The sequence below is a fragment of the Citrus sinensis genome, chromosome 4 (assembly GCF_022201045.2).
Source record: "Citrus sinensis cultivar Valencia sweet orange chromosome 4, DVS_A1.0, whole genome shotgun sequence".
Classification (NCBI taxonomy): domain Eukaryota; kingdom Viridiplantae; phylum Streptophyta; class Magnoliopsida; order Sapindales; family Rutaceae; genus Citrus; species Citrus sinensis.
Genome location: NC_068559.1, coordinates 22,510,099 through 22,529,807, shown reverse-complemented (window position 1 = coordinate 22,529,807; position 19,709 = coordinate 22,510,099). Strand labels below are relative to the sequence as shown.

The 19,709-nt window shown below is 37.1% G+C and overlaps 2 protein-coding genes, 1 long non-coding RNA gene and 1 other non-coding gene across 4 annotated transcripts; 3 read left to right on the top strand and 1 right to left on the bottom strand.

The window, feature by feature from the left end:
* The first annotated feature begins 3,575 nt into the window (after positions 1-3,575).
* Positions 3,576-3,679, top strand: LOC127901962 (small nucleolar RNA R71). Its single transcript, XR_008054366.1, has one exon. It is a non-coding gene; the product is annotated as a small nucleolar RNA R71 (small nucleolar RNA).
* Positions 3,680-12,669: 8,990 nt separating this feature from the next.
* LOC102625641 (probable LRR receptor-like serine/threonine-protein kinase At3g47570) lies at positions 12,670-14,485 on the top strand. The gene is made up of 2 exons (XM_006484527.3): positions 12,670-13,984; positions 14,070-14,485. The coding sequence occupies exons 1-2, from the start codon at positions 12,670-12,672 to the stop codon at positions 14,483-14,485; spliced, it is 1,731 nt and encodes a 576-aa protein (XP_006484590.2).
* A 3,103-nt stretch (positions 14,486-17,588) lies between these two features.
* LOC127901786 (probable glutathione S-transferase parC) lies at positions 17,589-18,507 on the top strand. Its single transcript, XM_052439577.1, has 2 exons — positions 17,589-17,947; positions 18,027-18,507. The coding sequence occupies exons 1-2, from the start codon at positions 17,630-17,632 to the stop codon at positions 18,369-18,371; spliced, it is 663 nt and encodes a 220-aa protein (XP_052295537.1). The 5' UTR covers positions 17,589-17,629; the 3' UTR covers positions 18,372-18,507.
* Positions 18,508-18,673: 166 nt separating this feature from the next.
* LOC127901795 (uncharacterized) lies at positions 18,674-19,680 on the bottom strand. The gene is made up of 3 exons (XR_008054120.1): positions 19,562-19,680; positions 19,305-19,421; positions 18,674-19,053 (listed from the first exon to the last, which is right to left on the bottom strand). It is a non-coding gene; the product is annotated as an uncharacterized LOC127901795 (long non-coding RNA).
* Between the last annotated feature and the right edge of the window lie 29 nt (positions 19,681-19,709).

The window sequence follows — 19,709 nt, the reverse complement described above, 5'->3', positions numbered from 1 at the left end:
TCTTGTCTTGCTTGGTCCAATGCTCTGGAAGTTTACCTGTAACAAGATAATTAACTATATCAGCATACCAAGGTAATACTTCCACACTCATTAATTGTTCATCTGGAAATGACTCATTTAATGGTAATTGTTCTATTATTGTGTCAAAATGGAGACGAGAGAGATGGTCCGCCACAACATTTTCTGACCCTTTCTTATCTTTGAATTCCAAGTCAAATTCCTGCAAAAGTAACACCCAACGAATTAGTCTAGCTTTTGCATCTTTCTTTGTGAGAAGATATTTAAGAGCAGCATGATCTGTGAACACAATTATTTTACAACCAATGAGATAAGATCGAAATTTTTCTAATGCAAACACTACTGCTAGCATTTCTTTTTCAGTAGTTGAATAGTTCAACTGTGCATCATTCAATGTCATACTAGCATAGTAAATAACGTGGGGAATTCGATCAACTCTTTGTCCTAATACTGCTCCTACTGCATAATCAGATGCATCACACATGAGTTCAAATGGTAAACTCCAGTTCGGGGACTGAATGATGGGTGATGATGTCAACAAATGCTTTAATTTTTCAAACGCCATAAGACATGAATCATTAAAGATAAAAGGTACATCCTTAGCAAGTAAGTTGCATAAGGGTCTAGAAACTTTGCTAAAATCTTTAATGAAACGTCTATAGAAACCAGCATGCCCAAGGAAAGATCTTACTTCTCTGACTGTTTTGGGTGGAGGAAGATTAGAAATGAGATCCACCTTGGCTTTGTCAACCTCAATACCTTTGCTCGAAATGATGTGACCGAGAACAATACCTTGTTTTACCATAAAATGGCATTTCTCCCAATTTAAGACCAAGTTCTTCTCGACACATCTCTGCAGGACTAGTGTTAGATGATGTAAACATTGATCAAACGAGTCACCAAAGACAGAAAAATCATCCATAAAGACTTCAAGGAATCGTTCAACCATATCAGAAAAAATGCTCAACATGCATCGTTGAAATGTAGCAGGTGCATTACATAATCCAAATGGCATTCTCCTATATGCAAATGTGCCAAAAGGGCAAGTGAAAGTAGTTTTCTCTTGATCTTTTGGTGCTATGGGAATCTGATTGTATCCTGAGTAGCCATCTAGAAAGCAATAAAATTCATGGCCTGCTAATCTATCAAGCATTTGATCAATAAATGGTAAAGGAAAATGGTCTTTACGTGTGACAGAATTTAACTTTCTATAATCAATGCAAACACGCCATCCTGTAGTTACTCTAGTGGGTATCAATTCATTATCAGCATTCGTAACTACTGTGATTCCTGACTTTTTGGGGACAACTTGTACAGGACTGACCCATGAACTATCAGAAATTGGGTAAATGATACCTGCATCTAATAGCTTAAGGACTTCAATTCTAACAACTTCTTTCATATTAGGATTTAACCGACGTTGCATTTCCCTAGTAGATTTAGCATTTTCATCGAGGTGAATGTAATGCATGCAGTCTACTGGATTTATACCCTTAATGTCTGCTATGGTCCATCCTAATGCTCCTTTGTGATCTTTTAAAACATCCAACAACTTACCTTTTTGTTCGTCATTGAGGGATGCTGAGATGATTACCGGTAGAGTACTTTCTTCTCCCAAAAACGCATATTCCAAAGTGTTGGGCAATGGTTTGAGCTCGAGTTTCGGTGGTGATTCTGATGATGGGATGAGTTTCTTCTCTGATGGTGCTAGTTGTTCAACTCTTGATTTCCATTTATTAGTGTCCAAGGATGGTGCGGAGTCAAGCAGGGCGTTGACCTCATCGACCGATCTGTCAATATCAAAATTCAAACCAAAGTGAGTTAAACATGTTTGTAAAGGATCATCACTAAGGTTTGAAACAAAAGTATCATCAACTAATGCTTCAATTAAATCCACATCAACAATTCCATCATCTGCACTGTGAGGTTGTTTGGCAATGTTGAAGATGTTCAGCTCCATAGTCATGTTGCCGAAAGACAACTGCATATTTCCAGTCCTGCATTGAATGTGAGCATCCGCAGTTGCCAAGAAAGGTCGGCCTAGAATAATGGGGATGTGCTTCCTTGAATCCTGTATTGGTTGAGTGTCAATTACAATGAAATCAACAGGAAAATAAAACTTGTCTACCTGGATAAGCACGTCCTCCACAATACCACGAGGTATTTTCGTGGACCGATCTGCAAGCTGTAACACCACTGGAGTTGGGTGTAATTCTCCCAATCCAAGTTTCACAAATACTGAATAAGGCAACAGATTTACACTAGCTCCTAAATCCAACAAAGCATTCTCAATTGTGTGGTTCCCTATACTACATGAGATAGTGGGGGAGCCAGGGTCTTTGCATTTTAAAGGAATTTTATGTTGGAGTATAGAACTAACGTTTTCTGTTAAAAATGCCTTCTTTTGAACATGCATATTTCTCTTTTTAGTACAAAGGTCTTTAAGAAACTTGGCATAAGATGGAACTTGTTTAATAGCATCAAGCAAAGGGATATTAACACTTACCTGTTTGAAGATTTCGAGAATCTCACCTGTGGATTTTCCCTTCTTTCCTTTCGCTAACCTTTGAGGAAATGGAGCTTTCGGAACGTATTCTCGTGGGTTGGTTTCTTCTTTCTCCTCCGGTGATGAGTCTTCAACATTCACAGGTACAATTTGATTTTCTTTGGTTACCGGCATCTCCACTTTGTTGTCGACTTCTTTTCCTTTTCGCAAGGTCATAACTGCTTTGACCTCTCCATGCTGCTGTGGTGAACTGGTACTTGCTTCATGTACTCCTTTAGGATTAGGCACTGGTTGACTTGGAAACTTGCCTTTCTCAACGGTCATTGCCAAGGTCTGAACTGAAGAAGCAAGTTGTCCCACCATCTTCTCGAGGCTTGAAACTGATTGAGCTTGTGAGTTGAAGCCTGCTCTCAACTCATTTCGTAGTCCATCAATGGTGCGGTTCTGTTGCTCAATCGTGGAGTGAGTAAGATTCTTAAGATTCTGGAATGAATCCTCCCATGGTCTGGGCTGAGAGTAATTCTGGTTCTGATTGTATGGTCTAAATGGTGGCTGAGAGGCTTGAGGATTTTGTGGAATTGGTGGAGCTGGAGCTGTTGGTCCATTCTGTTGGAATCCTTGAGACCATGAAAAATTGGGGTGGTCTCTCCATCCAGGGTTATATGTGTTGGAGTATGGGTTGTAATTTGATGGCTTTCTCATTACACCTATGGCATTGGCTTGATCTGAGTATGAGTCATGGTCATGTGGTTCTGTTGATTTAGCAGTCGATAACGATGCTATTTGTCGAGCAAGACCTTCAACCATCTCCTTGACTTCTTTGATTCCCGAAGTTGACTCGCCAATTTGAACCTCATTTACTCCCTTAATTCGTCTAGTATTCCTGAGTGATCGACTCCGTTGTTGGGAATTATCCGCTTGTCGCTGGAAGAATTCCCAAATCTCTGATGCACTTTTTGACATTAGCTCTCCTCCACTTGTTGCCATTAGCCATTCTTGCACATTCGGCAATAATCCCTCCAAAAAGTATTGGCATTGGTGCCATTTCTCGTACCCATGATGTGGACACTTCAAGAGTAGCCCATTGAATCGCTCCCATGTTTCGAAAAATTGCTCGTCATCTTTCTGGGTAAACTCCGAGATTTCCCTGCGAATAGCATTGGTTTTATGCACTGGGAAATATTTATTTAAAAATTTTGTAACCATTTGTTCCCATGATGCAATGCTATTAGCAGGCAATGTATTAAGCCATGAACGAGCTCTATCTTTTAAAGAAAATGGGAATAGTCTAAGTTTAACGTCATCATCTGAAAAATTCTCATATTTGAATGTTTGACAAATGGCATGAAAATCATTCAAATGATTATATGGATCCTCATTTTCTAGGCCATAAAATGTAGGGAGACAATTTAACACACTAGGTTTTAATTCAAAACTCCTAGCAGCTACATTTGGGTATCTTATGCATGACGTGCTCAAATTAGCTAAGGGACTAAAATAGTCCTTAAATGGCCTCTCCTGTGGTGCTTGTAAATCCATTTTATTTTTAACGTGTTTGTGTGTGCGAAGTGTTTTTTCTAATTCAAGGTCTATAGGTTCAAGATTAGGTAATAATGACCTACGACCATGCATGCAAAATAAATAAAATAAAAATAAAGATGCAAACAAAACAAAAAATAAAGATGAGAACAAAACAAATAAAAATAAAGAATAGGGAGAAATTACGATACTAACCTTATTGCGCTATTACAACCTTTCTATAAAAATACACAAAAATAAATACGTGAAAGAAATTAACTAAAAATTAAATTAATAAGATAAACAAAAAAAAAATTACAAAGAAAAATAAATGGAAAATTAAATTACAAAATTTTAAAGAAGAGAAAAAGAAAAGAAATACTAACCTTTAAATGTAGATTCACTTTTTTTTTCTTTTTTTTTTAATAATAAAAAAAAATACAAGAAAACAAATAAAAGAAATTATTCACAAAAATTAATTCTATGAATTAAAATTACTTACCTCCCCGGCAACGGCGCCAAAAACTTGTTGTGCAAATTTTAATGTACTCGCAAGCGCACGAATCTATTGTAGTATAGATCTATGGTGACGAGTGTCGATCCCACGAGGAGGTGGATTTTAATTGTGTATAGAATTAATTTTGTAAATGGGTTGTTGGATTTATGGTGGAAATGATTTGGTATATGCTAAAACTTAAATTAAAATGGCGAGAATAAATTCTAAAATTGGAATTGCAATGGCGAGAATAAATTGAAGATAATTCTATTGAAATGACATACTTGGGTATCTGGATCCGTATCAACATGCATCATGGGCTAAATAATCCGTATTAATGCCAATTAAATCATGAGGGGGGAATCCACACCTCATGAACCACGCTCTAATCAATATGGTGCTAAGGGCTTATCGTGCCAAATAATAATAATCTTATACTAGAGAGCCGGTGTAACCAAGGCGGTATCTAGACAAGACTATTATTATTTGTCGACGAGAAGTCAAAACATCCACAAAAATTAGAGGGGAAGAGAAAATAAATTTACCAAATTAAGCCCATGACACATGTTGAGACTTCACCTTCAACCCAAGCTTGAAAGAAAATTAGCCACTCATAGTTGAACTAGGGGCAAAATAGGAATTTATTAAAATACGAAGAAAATACAAGATGGAGAGGGAATTACAGAAAATGGATCCCAAAAATGGATTCAGAGATATCAAATTAGGGGGGGGAGGCCCCCTTTTTATAGATACATGGAGTAAATCATGGCCATCGGATTAAAAACAGTTTGGACGCTCAGGATTGCGCCACGTCATCAGTCAACAGTCCACGTTTGACCACGCGGATGAACAGTAACACGGTTTGACCCGACTTTGAACAGTAACGCGGTTTGACCCGGATGAACAGTAACGCGGTTTGGTTGAAAATAATCCTGTGTGATGCATGCACCGTACGCGAGATTTTTCGTCCACTGATATGCTGCCACGTCACCATCAACAGTACATAAGAATTTTAGTCCAACAGGATCGTGACACCTCATCAGTCAATGCCACATCATCGGTCAATGCCACGTCATCATCCGTCTATGTGAACAGTGTCGTGAACAGTAACGTATACAGTACCGTACACGTGAATAGTACCGTACATGTGAATAGTGCTATTTTTCCTTTTATGCTCCTCCTAAGGTTTTTGACCGTCCTGAGTTCAAAAGTGATGTCCGTTTTGCCGTCTGATCTCTCCTTTATTGTGAAATGACTATAATGCCCCTAAAATACATAAAATACTTAATTAAAATAAAACACATGTAATTAAATCACAAGAAGGTTAAATATATAAAAGTAAGGGTTGTTAGTAAGACTTAAAATGTAAAATGACGGTTTTCTCCTTTATAAATATGCATTTTCTAATACTCAACATCTGCTTCACCCATCAATTTCCTAACAGTGGTATCAGAGCTATTGGTTGTATTTTTGGAGTCGGGTACTATTCACATAAGGGCACTATTCACATATACGGTACTGTTCACGTATACAGTACTGTTCACGTATACGGTACGATTCACGTGAAACAGTGGGAGCGATCCAAGAATTTTGCGGTGTAAAGCAGGGAATAGTGGTGTGAGTAAAACAACTGTGTGGTTTTGTACATGTCTAGGAAAGTTCTGTCACAAAGGCGATAAGAGCTTAAGGAGTCTGGGTTTTAAGTGGGACCATTGTGACCCCTCCAGTGTTTCCTGGGAACTTTCCTGGTGTGCATTCTCACACATACTCATAACTATTCAAGGTGGTATACTAGCTTGTGTGCAGTATTTATCAACAAAATGGCGGCAAAGTATGAAATTGAGAAATTTAACGGAAATAATTTTTCGTTGTGGAAAATGAAGATGAAAGCTGTATTGAGAAAAAATAATTGCTTGGCAGCAATTGGAGAAAGGCCCATGGAGATAATTGATGACAAGTGGAACGAGATAGACGGCAACGCAATTTGTGATCTACACTTGACACTTGCAGACGGAGTATTATCCAGTGTGGCAGAGAAAAATACAGCGAAGGAAATATGAGATACTCTCACAAAATTGTACGAGGCCAAGTCACTACACAACAAAATCTTCTTGAAGAGGAAACTCTATACTCTTCGAATGGCGGAATCTACAATAATGACCGACCACATCAATACATTGAAGACTCTATTTTCACAACTCACAACGTTGGGTCATAATATAGAGGAAAATGAACGTGCAGAGCTTCTACTTCAAAGTCTACCAGATTCGTATGACCAACTCATCATCAACCTGACGAACAACAATCCAGTGGAGAGTCTAGTTTTCGATGATGTTGCAGCCTCTGTATTAAATGAGGAGAGCAGGCGGAAAAATAAGGAAAACATACAAGCAAGTTCGCAGCAAGCAAAAGCGCTATCGGTGACGAGAGGGAGATCAACGGAACGTGGCCCCAGTGGGAATCAAAATCAAGGTAGATCAAAATTCAGAAGTAAGAAGAATGTTAAATGCTACAAATGTGGCAAGAAAGGGCACGTCAAGAAAGAATGTTGGAGTAACCAGAAGAGAAAAGAGGGCAAAGAACCTGAGTCATCAAATGCTCAGGGTTGTGTAGCAAGTACCTCAGATGATGGCGAAATTCTTTACAGCGAGGCAACAACTGTTTCAGAAGGCAGAAAACGACTGTCTGATGTCTGGCTTATAGACTCAGGAGATACCTGGCACATGACCTATCAGAGAGAATGGTTCCACACATATGAACCTATCTCAGGAGGATCTGTGTATATGGGAGATGATCATGCCTTGGAGATCGCTGGTATTGGTACTATCAAAATAAAAATGTTTGATGGTACAATTCGCACAATTGGGGAGGTACGACATGTCAACGGCCTAAAGAAAAATTTATTGTCTTTAGGACAAATGGATAGTCATGGGTACAAAACTCATGTGGAGAATGGAATTATGAAGATCGTTAAAGGCGCGCTTGTATTAATGAAGGCAGAAAAAATTGGTCCTAATCTATTCATGCTTAAAGAAGAAACACTATAGGAGGCTGATGCGTGTGTCGCATCAAATGGAGAAGAGTCAACGATGATGTGGCATCTCAAACTTGGTCACATGTCAGAACAAGGTTTGAAGATTCTCTCTGAACGAAAATTACTTCCGGGACTCAAATCGGTAAGTTTACCATTTTGCAAGCATTGTGTTACAAGTAAGCAGCATAGATTAAAATTCAGTAGATCTGTTGTTAGAAGTAAATGCATTTTAGACTTGATTCATTCTGATGTCTGGGAATCACCGGATATATCAATGGGAGGTGCAAAGTACATGGTGACTTTCATTGATAATTATTCCAGAAGATGTTTGGTGTATCTAATTAAGAAAAAGTCAGATGTATTTCTAGTGTTTAAAGAATACAAAGCGTGGGTGGAACTTGAATCTAGTAAAAAGATCAAGTTCTTGAGGACGGATAATGGTGGTGAGTATACAGACGACGAGTTCTTTGCTTTTTGTAAGCAAGAAGGTATTCAAAGGCAGTTCACAGTGGCATACACTCCTCAACAAAACGGAGTGGCGGAGCGGATGAACAGAACTCTTACAGAAAGAATAAGAGCTATGTTGAGGACTGCTGGTTTACCCAATTTATTCTGGGCAGAAGCAGCCAAAACTGCCTGTTATATAGTAAATCGATCGCCATCTACAGCTATTGGGCTGAAGACAGCGATGGAGATGTGGACTGGAAAGCCAATTGATTATTCCTACCTACATGCATTTGGATGTCCTGTGTACGTGATGTACAATGCCCAAGAAATAACAAAGCTGGATCCAAAATCTAGAAGATGTATTTTTTTGGGGTATGCTGATAGAGTAAAGGGGTATCGTCTGTGGGACCCCACTACCTACAAGATTATCATCAGCAGAGATGTTATTTTTTGTAGAAGATCAATTGCAAAGAAAAGATGGAGATGATGGCACTGTAAAAGAAAAGTCAGAGACTGTGCCGGTATATGTCGAAAATAATCCAGAAGATTCAGATTCTTCTGAAGCAGCACCAGAGCACGAGGAACAAGAACCAGTTGAGTCTGAGGCTCCAGAAGTTCGTCGGTCAACTCGTGAGAGACGACCGCCAGCGTGGCACTCGGAGTATGTCACAGAGATCAACGTTGCATACTGTCTTCTAATAGAGGATGAAGAGCCTTCAACTTTCCATGAAGCTTTAAACAGCTCAGATGTTGCCTTGTGGATAACAGCAATGCAGGAAGAAATTGAAGCTCTACACAAGAACAAGACATGGGAACTTGTACCACTACCACACAGAAGAAAAGCCATTGGAAACAAATGGGTCTACAAGATCAAACGTGATGGCAATGACCAAGTGGAGCGGTATCGTGCGAGATTGGTGGTGAAAGGATATGCTCAGAAAGAAGGTATTGACTTCAACGAGATATTTTCACTAGTGGTTCGACTCACAACAGTCAGAATAGTCTTGGCAATGTGTGCCACATTTGACCTACATCTAGAGCAGTTAGATGTGAAAACTTCATTTCTTCATGGAGAACTTGAAGAAGAAATATATATGCTCCAACCAGAAGGTTTTGCAGAAACAGGAAAAGATAACTTGGTTTGCAAGTTGAACAAATCTCTATATGGTCTCAAACAGGCGCCGAGGTGTTGGTATAAGAGATTTGATTCCTTCATCATGAGCCTTGGATACAACAGACTCAGTTCAGACCATTGTGCATACTACAAGAGGTTTGAAGATAATGATTTCATCATTTTGCTGTTGTATGTGGATGACATGTTGGTAGCAGGTCCCAACAAAGATTGAATCCAAGAATTGAAGGCACAGTTGGCTAGGGAGTTTGAAATGAAGGACTTGGGACCAGCAAACAAGATTCTAGGGATGCAAATTCACCGAGACAGAAATAACAGGAAGATTTGGCTCTCACAGAAGAATTACTTGAAGAAAATCTTGCGACGCTTCAACATGCAAGATTGTAAGTCAATTTCTACCCCACTTCATGTTAATTTCAAATTATCCTCAAGTATGTGTCCTAGTAATGAAGCAGAGAGGAAGGAGATGTCTCGAGTACCGTATGCATCAGCAGTGGGAAGTTTAATGTTCGCTATGATATGTACAAGACCGGACATTGCACAAGCAATGGGAGCAGTCAGTCGATACATGGCGAATCATGGTGGAGAGCATTGGATAGCTGTGAAGAGGGTTCTGAGATACATCAGAGGAACCTCAGATGTTGCATTATGTTATGGAGGATCAGAGTTTACTGTCAGGGGTTATGTGGATTCAGATTTTGCAGGAGATCTTAATAAAAGGAAATCCACTACTGGTTATGTGTTTACACTTGCGGGAGCAGCTATAAGCTGGGTTTCGAAACTGCAGGCCGTTGTGGCTTTATCTACAACAGAAGCAGAATACATGGCAGCTACACAAGCTTGCAAGGAAGCTATCTGGATACAAAGATTATTGGAGGAGCTCGGGCACAAACAATAGAAAATTCCTGTGTTTTGTGACAGTCAGAGTGCCTTGCACATTGCAAGGAATCCAACTTTTCATTCCAGGACAAAGCACATTGGAGTTCAGTATCACTTCGTTCGTGAAGTAGTGGAAGATGGAAGTGTGGATTTGCAGAAAATCCATACCAAAGAGAACCTAGCAGATGTTTTGACCAAGTCGATAAATACTGATAAGTTTGTCTGGAGTAGATCCTCTTGTGGCCTAGCAGAAACGTAGGCAACATGATAATGGTGAAGCAGATAGGATGGTGTGGAGATTGATTGATTCTCAATCAAATCTCCAAGTGGGAGAATGTCAATATCGGCTGCATCTAGAAGCTTTACATAAACAAAGAATGGTGGCACATGGCTTTGAAGATGGAACACGGTTTTCACCCACCAAGCTTTGATGAACACGGTTTTGAAGAAGATTTTGATACCCACGGCTTTGACTTTCTTGGCCATCATTTTGCTATAAATACAAGTGCAAATGAAGAGCTTAATCATTCCATTCAGAGAGCAATTTAGGGAGTTGAGAGAGAGTTCAAGAGCTTGCATTTATAAGCTCTTGTTACAGTGATTGAGAGAGTTTGGGTGTATTGGGGTTTTGGGTAGTGAGCTAAAATACTACAATACTTGTAACTCCTTTTCACTGTTAAAATATTTCCTTCTGTCTTCGCCCGTGGATGTAGGCTAAAAGCCGAACCACGTAATTTCTGGTGTCCTCTATTGTGCTTGTTCTTTATTTTTTCTACCAATTTTACTTTAGCTGCGTGTCTGCTTCACCCATCAATTTCCTAACACCAACTTCAGCTCCTGCATTCTTTTAATTTTTTAAGTCACTTCTTCCTTTTTGGGAGACTTTTAATATAACAACTTGTAGTACTAGCCCCCTATTTGATATTGTAGTAAACAGTTAATGCAACACTAAAGTATTTAATAAATACTTACTATTATAATTTCGAAATTTACTTTATTTTTTATTCTGACATTATATTTATCACACTGAATCAACTTTTATTTCGCAATTACAAATTTCTTTCCATAAAAACTATAGCTTTTAGCCCACAATACTTTAATACCAAATAAGAGCTTAATGTATTCGAAATCAACAACCAAGAAATTGAAGCTTCTCCATAAAATTTACTGAAAGTTCCAGAGGATGTGTCAACATAGAAAAATTGTTTGCACAAAAAATTCTATTCATATCCGCATTGCATTTTCCAGCAAAATTTAACTTGATAACATGGAGAATTCAAAAGGCTTTGCCCATTAAACTATCAATGGAAATGAATATCGCTTCAAGCTAAGAAGTTGGAGAAATATTTATATGGATCTAGCACAATATCTCAACATGTTATTTTAGAAGGTTTGATGAGTTTTATAATAGGATTATATATATGTTGGTTTAAAATCACCATATGCATTAAAGAGGATAAGTCCCACTACGAAACCCGCCGTAGCTTCCTAAACAATAAGTTCCGAATGCTAAATTGATGGCCAAACCCATATAATTGTTTCTCCTAAACTTTCAAGTTCAATAATTAGCTTAGGTGATGTTCTTAATCTTCATATTAATCTATACATGATTAGCAAATCTCGTTGAAGCCTTATAATTTTTTTCTAATTCTCATTATTATTTTTTAATCCAATAATAACTAAATTTCTTTCCCATCCATATGAGTGAGTTTGAAATGCTAGTTTTCTTGTTTTCAACCCAAGAAATTTTACCAACAGAACTAGATATCACCCATAGCGTTATATTAATGCAAAACAAAATGAGTATTCAATAATATATCAAGTTTTTTTTTCCGTATTTTGACCTATTTGCAAAGTTTTGAAGTTTGATCACTGATAATTTACAAGTTTTTCAAAACATAACTGGCCTGATATGACCTGAATCCCGAATTTTTGGAAAAAGTTTTGACAAGTCTCAAAACGAACGCCTGCAAATTTGGGTGACTAGATAAATGTCGTGGCGTTAGATTTATCTGAGAATAAATTGTCATTGCCTGGTGAAATTCCATGTAGTCTAGGCAGCTGCATTACGTTGAAACAATTCATCATTTTCTTTCATGGGAAAATTTCTTCTGTCATTGAGTTCTTTGAGAGCTGATCTTTCTCTCGCAACAATTTGTCTGGCCAAATTCCAAAAAACAATTGACTGCAGAATTTAAGTCTTAACCATTTTGAGGGTGAATTTAGATCTATCTTTTTGCAGAACTTAAAACTGAAGAGCTATTCAGAGGATCGAATTTATACTAAGGATATAAAATTATGTTGGATGAAAAAGATCTTCAGTCTGAATAAAGAAAATTATGTTTGTATATTAAAAACATAGCACACATCAAAACTGTTGATGCCGAAAAACGACTTCAACAATTGAATTTGTTTTGATAGGGAAGACAGTACGATCTGAGCCCGTACAGTGAGTTGAACATGAATTTCTCAACATGCCACCAATAATGGTTTAGTTTAGGTAAAAGCCGCCTATCAACAAAAACAGAGGAGATCCACAACAGATCCGAAAACACAAAAGATGAGGCAGCAATGTAATTCAGCAATGTAATTCTATAGGAAATTTGACATTGTTAACTACACTAAATTTTGAGGAAAACATGTTAGAGGGAAGCATTCCATCAAGTCTGGGGAAATGCCAAAACTTAATATCATTAAATCTTTCTAATAACAACCTCAGTGGTACCATACCCACTGAAGTAATTGGCCTCTCTTCCTTGTCAATCTATCTTGATCTATCTCAAAACCAGTTGAATGGTCCTATGCCCTCAAATTTTGGTATCTTGAAAAATCTGGGTTTTATAGATATATCTGAGGACAAATTGTCTGGTGAAATTCCAAGTAGTTTAGGAAGTTGCATTTTGTTGGTGCAACTCATCATGAATGGTAATTTCTTTCAAGGGAATATACCTTCGTCATTCAGTTCTTTGAGAGGCATTGAGAATCTTGATCTTTCGTGGAACAATTTGTCCGGCCGGATTCCAAAATATTTGGAAAACTTTCCCTTTTTGCAGAATTTAAATCTGTCTTTTAATCATTTTGAGGGTGAAGTACCAGTAAAAGGAGTCTTCAGCAATTCAAGTGCTATATCTCTTGATGGAAATGATAACCTCTGTGGTGGCATATCTGAGTTGCATTTATCTACTTGTTCCATCAAAGAATCCAAGCAATCACGTTCCCGTTCCCTGAAACTGATGATTCCTGTAGTTACAGTAATTTTGTTAGTGACAGGGATGTCGTGTTTTATAATTACTTCCTGGCGGAGCAAATCAAAAAGGGAGCCGGCCACTCCATCAGCATTCTTGGCTTCGGTTTTACGAGTGTCCTATGAGAATCTGTTCAAAGCAACTGATGGGTTCTCTTTGGAAAACTTGATTGGTGCCGGTAGCTTTGGTTCGGTCTATAAAGGAATCCTCAGTCACGATGATCATGAAAAGCTGGTGGCAGTTAAGGTACTTAATCTTCAGCATCGTGGAGCTTCAAAGAGTTTCATAGCGGAGTGTCAAGCCTTGAGGAGTATTAGGCATCGGAATCTTGTCAAAATAATAACTTCCTGTGCAAGTGTTGACTTCCAAGGAAATGATTTCGAGGCTTTAGTTTATGAGTTCATGGTCAACGGGAGCCTGGAGGAATGGTTGCATCCGAACGCTGAGGCACCAAGGAACTTAAATCTCCTGCAAAGACTGAATATTGCCGTTGATGTTGCTTCCGCATTGGATTATCTTCATCATTATTGCGAAACTCCAATAGTCCATTGTGATCTCAAGCCAAGCAATGTTCTTCTGGATGGTGAATTGACTGCCCATGTAGGTGATTTTGGATTAGCAAAATTCCTTCCGGAAGCCACCAATAACTTGTCATCTAATCAATCAAGCTCTGTTGGAGTAAAAGGAACCGTTGGTTATGCTGCACCACGTAAATACAATAATTTAATTAACTTGTCTTTCAATCCTTAGAGATTTTACTAGTTGAACCAACAATTTTAGTTTTCGAATTGCAGAGTACGGAATGGGGAGCGAAGTCTCAACAAGTGGAGATGTGTACAGTTTTGGAATACTCTTGCTGGAAATGTTTACAGGAAAGGGGCCGACGAATGAGATGTTTACAGGCAATCTAACCCTACATAATTTTGTCAAGGAAGCTCTTCCTCAAAGACTCGCTGAAATTGTTGATCCAGTGCTTCTTGTAGAAAGAGAAGAAGGGGAGACAAGCACGGCCAATGCTCACAAACAATGGACCAGAAGTTTTAGTGTTAAAGAGTGCTTGGTTTCAGTACTGGCAATCGGAGTCACTTGCTCTTCAGAGTTGCCGAGAGAACGAATGAGCATGGAAGAGGTTGCAGCTCAGCTGGTTTCCTTCAGAAACAAGCTGGTCAAAAATGTGCGAGGCCAACCAGCAACTTACGTGACTGCCTAAGTAATTGGTTACTCTCAAATGACAATAAAGAATACAATCTTTGGTTACTATCAACTCTTTATTGGCAGAAGCAAAAATGAACAGTTGCACTGCATGCCCAGTCTGTAAAGTGGCTCATGTGGATCCACTTTGACTAGTTGGCTCATGTGGATCAACGAGGGACAATGCTTCTTCTATTGGTTCGAATATATGATTTTGCATTGTATGCAAGCCTATATTTATATATTGAAATAAAGTTTCCTCGGACGCCTATTCTCTCAATTCATTGGGCTATAAGAAAAATGAATGAGTTATAGAATTGAACTTATTTTCTTTGGGTTGGGTGATATTTTTGGATACAACACAAGTTCCAAGTGATGAGGTCTATACAAATTCAATTTGTATGAAATCTTATATTGTTTAGATTAAAAAAAAAAGGCGTCCATAATCAACCAAAAGTTCGTTGACAAGAGAGATTAGTTAAAATCATAATCGATAATACGTAAGTAAAAACTATACTCAAGGTTTGAGTAGGGATGGCAATGGAGCAGATATGGATTGGATCTACAATGCTCCAGATCCAGATCCGTAATAAAAATTAAGATCTGTATCTGCTCCAGATCCGTTATGGATCTATATTTTTCGCTCCAGATCTAGATTCGAAACAAAAAATAAAGATCTATATCTGCTCCAAATCCAAATTGAAAAATTAAAATCTAAATATGCTTTAGATCCATCATGAATTCTAAATCTCAATAATAAGAGATCAATTTTTTTTAGAAAGAAAATTTAAGACTAAAATGCATTGGTAACAATTAAATTATATAATTTGTACAAAAAATCTAATAAGTATTGTAGCTTATGCTTTTACACCAAAATAAACAAATAAAAAAGATAATAAAATATCGATAAAAAGTAATTGCATGAATAAGATCATTATAATATTCTAATGTCCAATTTACTATCTTGATATCCACTGCACACCATCATCATTCCTATATCATTAAATAATAACATATAAGTTAAAAATGATTTATTATATTCAGTGCTTTATTATTTTTATTATGATCATATTTAACTAAATATATGATTAACATAATTATTTTATAGTTGATAGCCACCATTGATTAGTGATTATACAAAATAAATAAGATTATGAGAAAATGATAGAAAAATAAACTCAAGTCTATGGATTTTCCTAACAATTAAAGAACTGATCCAAGCATTCAAATGAAGTGGAGAAGCGAGAGTAGACTAAAGAGGAAAAAAGAGACTAAATTGTAGAGTGAAAAACTTAAAAAAATTAGGGCAGACTATCCTAATTTTATTTTACACTTGATAAATTTTTATCTTATTATCAATTAAGTACCTTTAAGTTTTAAGATTCTTAAATACATGCTAATGAATAAATTTTATCATCATTTATAATTACATAATTGTTAAGAATTTTTTAAAATAAAATTACATTAAATGGTGAGTGGATATGGATTTGGATATAGATATTAAGATAAATCCGAATTTGCTCCAGATCCGCCTTAGATCCACGCATCGATATCCAAATTCGATCCAAATCTATTTTAATCCGACCCAAATTCAATCCAATTGGATTTGGATTACATGAATCTTGGGTCAGATCTGATCCATTGCCATCCTTGGGTTTGAGTGCATCCTGAGAGGCTAAGACTAAATTCTCTATTGTTGATTTTGGAGGGTAGAATCGGGGGTTCGTCGTATAAAAAAAAAGGGGCGTAAGTACTTACAACAGAAGATTTAAAGACTGTTACTTGTTATCTGTGGATCCGTGACCATCCTGGCATCCTAGCTAGATTCAGCCGATTCATTTATTTGCTTTTAAAGTCTTCACTCTGAATTATGTGACTGATAAATTATAAGGGAAAAAAGCATTTAATGTTGGTCGGCTGGGCATGCAGTGCCATCCTGGTCTTTCCCACTTTAGTTGAAAGTTTCAAACTGTTCCTACTTTTCAGGTGTTGGTTATTTTTTTGTAGTTAATGTTGTGATCATGGCACAATCTTTGGACCATGATTCTAGTGGGTTGTTATTTGACTTTGGTGTGTTGTTATTTAAGCTTTAAATTGTAATGTTTTTGGTTTTATGATAGTGTGAAGTTCTCTTTGCAAAATCACGTTGCTCTCATTTCCATTTGCTTTTACCTTAGCTATACTTTGTTTTATTTTCTTATTCGAGTAACAACAGCAATTATGTTCGAGAATCACTTATTTGATGATTTCAAGTGTAATGGGTATTAAAGAACATTTCAAATTAACTATGTTTAAAGAAAAAATAAAATAAACTGAAAATGACAACTCGAATAACACCGCAATAGAAGCATTATAACAAGCAATTAGATAAATTTACAATATATCCATTACAATAGATTTTTTTAAAACACGTGAAGATAAACGAGTACATAATTGGGATATCCCGCCAACGTGCACATACAAGTTATGTAAGAAGACGCAGGCTTTCATTGGCTGTCCTAATTAAGAAGACTCAGGGTTGTGCACCCACATCAAATAATATTGATATATCTGTAATATTTCAGGCTCAACAACTGAATAAATATTGTGTTAGGATTAACAACCCAAAATGTGTCTTCTTCATTAGGAAAGTTTATGAAACTCACTCACTAGTAATATGTGATCTTACACATGTTTGAGCTTTACCAACGATACTCTTAGCTTTTTGACTCTTCTAAATTCATAATAATAATCTAAAGAAAAATGTTTCCAAGTTTGATTCAAAGTTGAACCAATCTAGCTCCAGAACTGGGCTTAATTAGCCTATTTTGAGAAATATTAGGCAAAATCCTAGACACTATTTTACATTACTTATTTTCATTGGACAATACCGATTGTTTAGTGTAAATGCTTGCTTACGATTCGGCTTGTCCTTAGTAAACTCCGCATACACAAGACAAACTTGTTCTTGTGCATGTTGAAAGCCAAGTAAAACAGTTAGCTTCAAAAACTAAGAAATGATAAGAACAATGCCACATCCTTTAAGGAAGTGCCAACGAACAAACCTTGATTGCGACACAAACTTTGGGAATTTCATCTTTTGTCCTTTATAAATGCCAACCTTGATACTCAAGGTTTAATTACTATCAACCAACTAAAAGAAACAAGAACAAAGAAAGTGAATATGTCGAAGGGAGAGGTTGTTCTTTTGGATTGTTGGGCTAGCCCATTTTGCTTGAGAGCAAAGATTGCATTGGCTGAGAAAGGAGTTGAATATGAAGCCAGAGCTGAGAACTTGTTTGGGGGCAAGAGTGACCTGCTGCTCAAATCAAACCCCATCTACAAGAAAGTCCCAGTTTTGCTACACGATGGGAAACCAATGTGTGAATCCACTATTATAGTTAACTACATTGACGAGACTTGGCCTTCGCCACCACTTCTCCCATCCTGTGCTTATGAGAGAGCTAAGGCAAGGTTCTGGGCAGATTTTATTGACAAGAAGGTCAGTCTATAATTCTCAATTGTAAATGTTTGTATCTTTCTAAATGCGAACTTAAAAGATGACACCACTTTTTTTGCAGGTATTCGATGCAGTATGCAACATATGGAAAAGCAAGGGCGAGGTCCCAGAGACGGCGAAGAATGAATTTATAGAGATTTTGAAGCAACTTGAGGGAGCTTTAGGGGAGAAGGATTTCTTTGGCGGGGATAGCTTAGGATTCGTTGATGTCATTGCCATTCCACTGACTTGTTGGTTTTACGCGGTTGAGAAATTTGGGGGATTTAAGGTTGAGAATGAGTGCCCCAAATTCTCAGCATGGATGAACAAGTGCATGCAAAGAGATACTGTTGCCAGGATCCTTCCAGACCCAGAAAAGGTCTACGAATTTGTTATCACGTTGAGGAACATGTTTGGAATTGAATAGTGAAAGGCTTATGCCGCTGAAAAGCTTTCATTCTCATATGAAGATAACTTTCAGTTGCTTCTTTGCTTTACTGCTGTCGATGTAATAATAGAAACCAGCAACGTTCGGTTGCTTTGTTTAAATGCTTTCTGAAATATATGCGTGTGTGTGTGCGTGTATTGTTTTTAAATGATAAAAGAAAAGCAGAAAAAAAAATTATATGAAATTGTTCTTAAATTTAGGTTAATGAAATCACGGCATGTAAGCAATGCCTAAAAGAACAGAGGTCGAAAACAACACTTGCTGTTGCATTTAAAGAAATTGAAGCCATATATTTACATTGTCAAATGAGATTAGTTACAGCACCGAAAATCCTTCAGCCTGAGATTCCAAAAAGTGCATTTTCTTCTAAGAAACTATATAATAACAGAAATGCACTCTAACACAGTGAGAAAAAGTTTTATCCTGAACCAGTCAAAAACAGAAACGGAAAATGCAATCTTTAAACCAACTGTAAGTGTCTTAAATATCGAATTATAAGGTGTTTTACTTGTTTAAGTACGTTCTTCAGGTGCATCTCAGCAGCAAAGAGCTCTCGACGGCTACCGGAAGAGGAAGAAATTTCCATGTAAACCTTACAAAGTTCCAAGGATGCATATGAAAACCTTTTAAACCGATCTCTATCTTTCCACAAATCAGATCCCTGACACAGTCGCACAAGCACAGAGAGAGAGAGAGAGAGAGAGGCTGAGTTGTCAACTTGTCATTCCTTTAGATAACAAATTTAGAAAACAAAAATGAAATCACAAAGCTTTTTCTTTGCCTTCTTTTTAAAAGAGAGAGAGAGAGTGAGAGAGAGATTAGCAAAATTTGATTAGCATTAACAAAATCCATCAACATCAATGTAAAACATAATGCTAACTTATTATAAGATGATGAGATTTATGGAGAAACCTGATATGATCTGACTTGCTTTAAGAGGGCTTCAGAGCACATTGTAAGATCTCCTTTACTTTTAAGCCACCTTGCATATAATCCCCACATATCTGCACTACTCTCACTTCGAACTACCTATGCCATACAGAGAAACATGTAACATAAGCTTAAAAAAAAAAAAAGAAGAAAGGATATTCTTTCCTCATGTGGCTTGAATTAATTTGCATATCACTTTGATTATTTTCACACAATTTGAGCCCAAAATTTAAGCATACCAATTCCTGCAAGCACTAAAATAGTAAACTGCTGCATATATACGTCCAAATGATTTGCAAAAATGACCAATTTTGACGAGAAATTCAGATACTATGGATTATTAATGACCCACAGACCATAGGATGCCCAACAAATATGAATCGTATT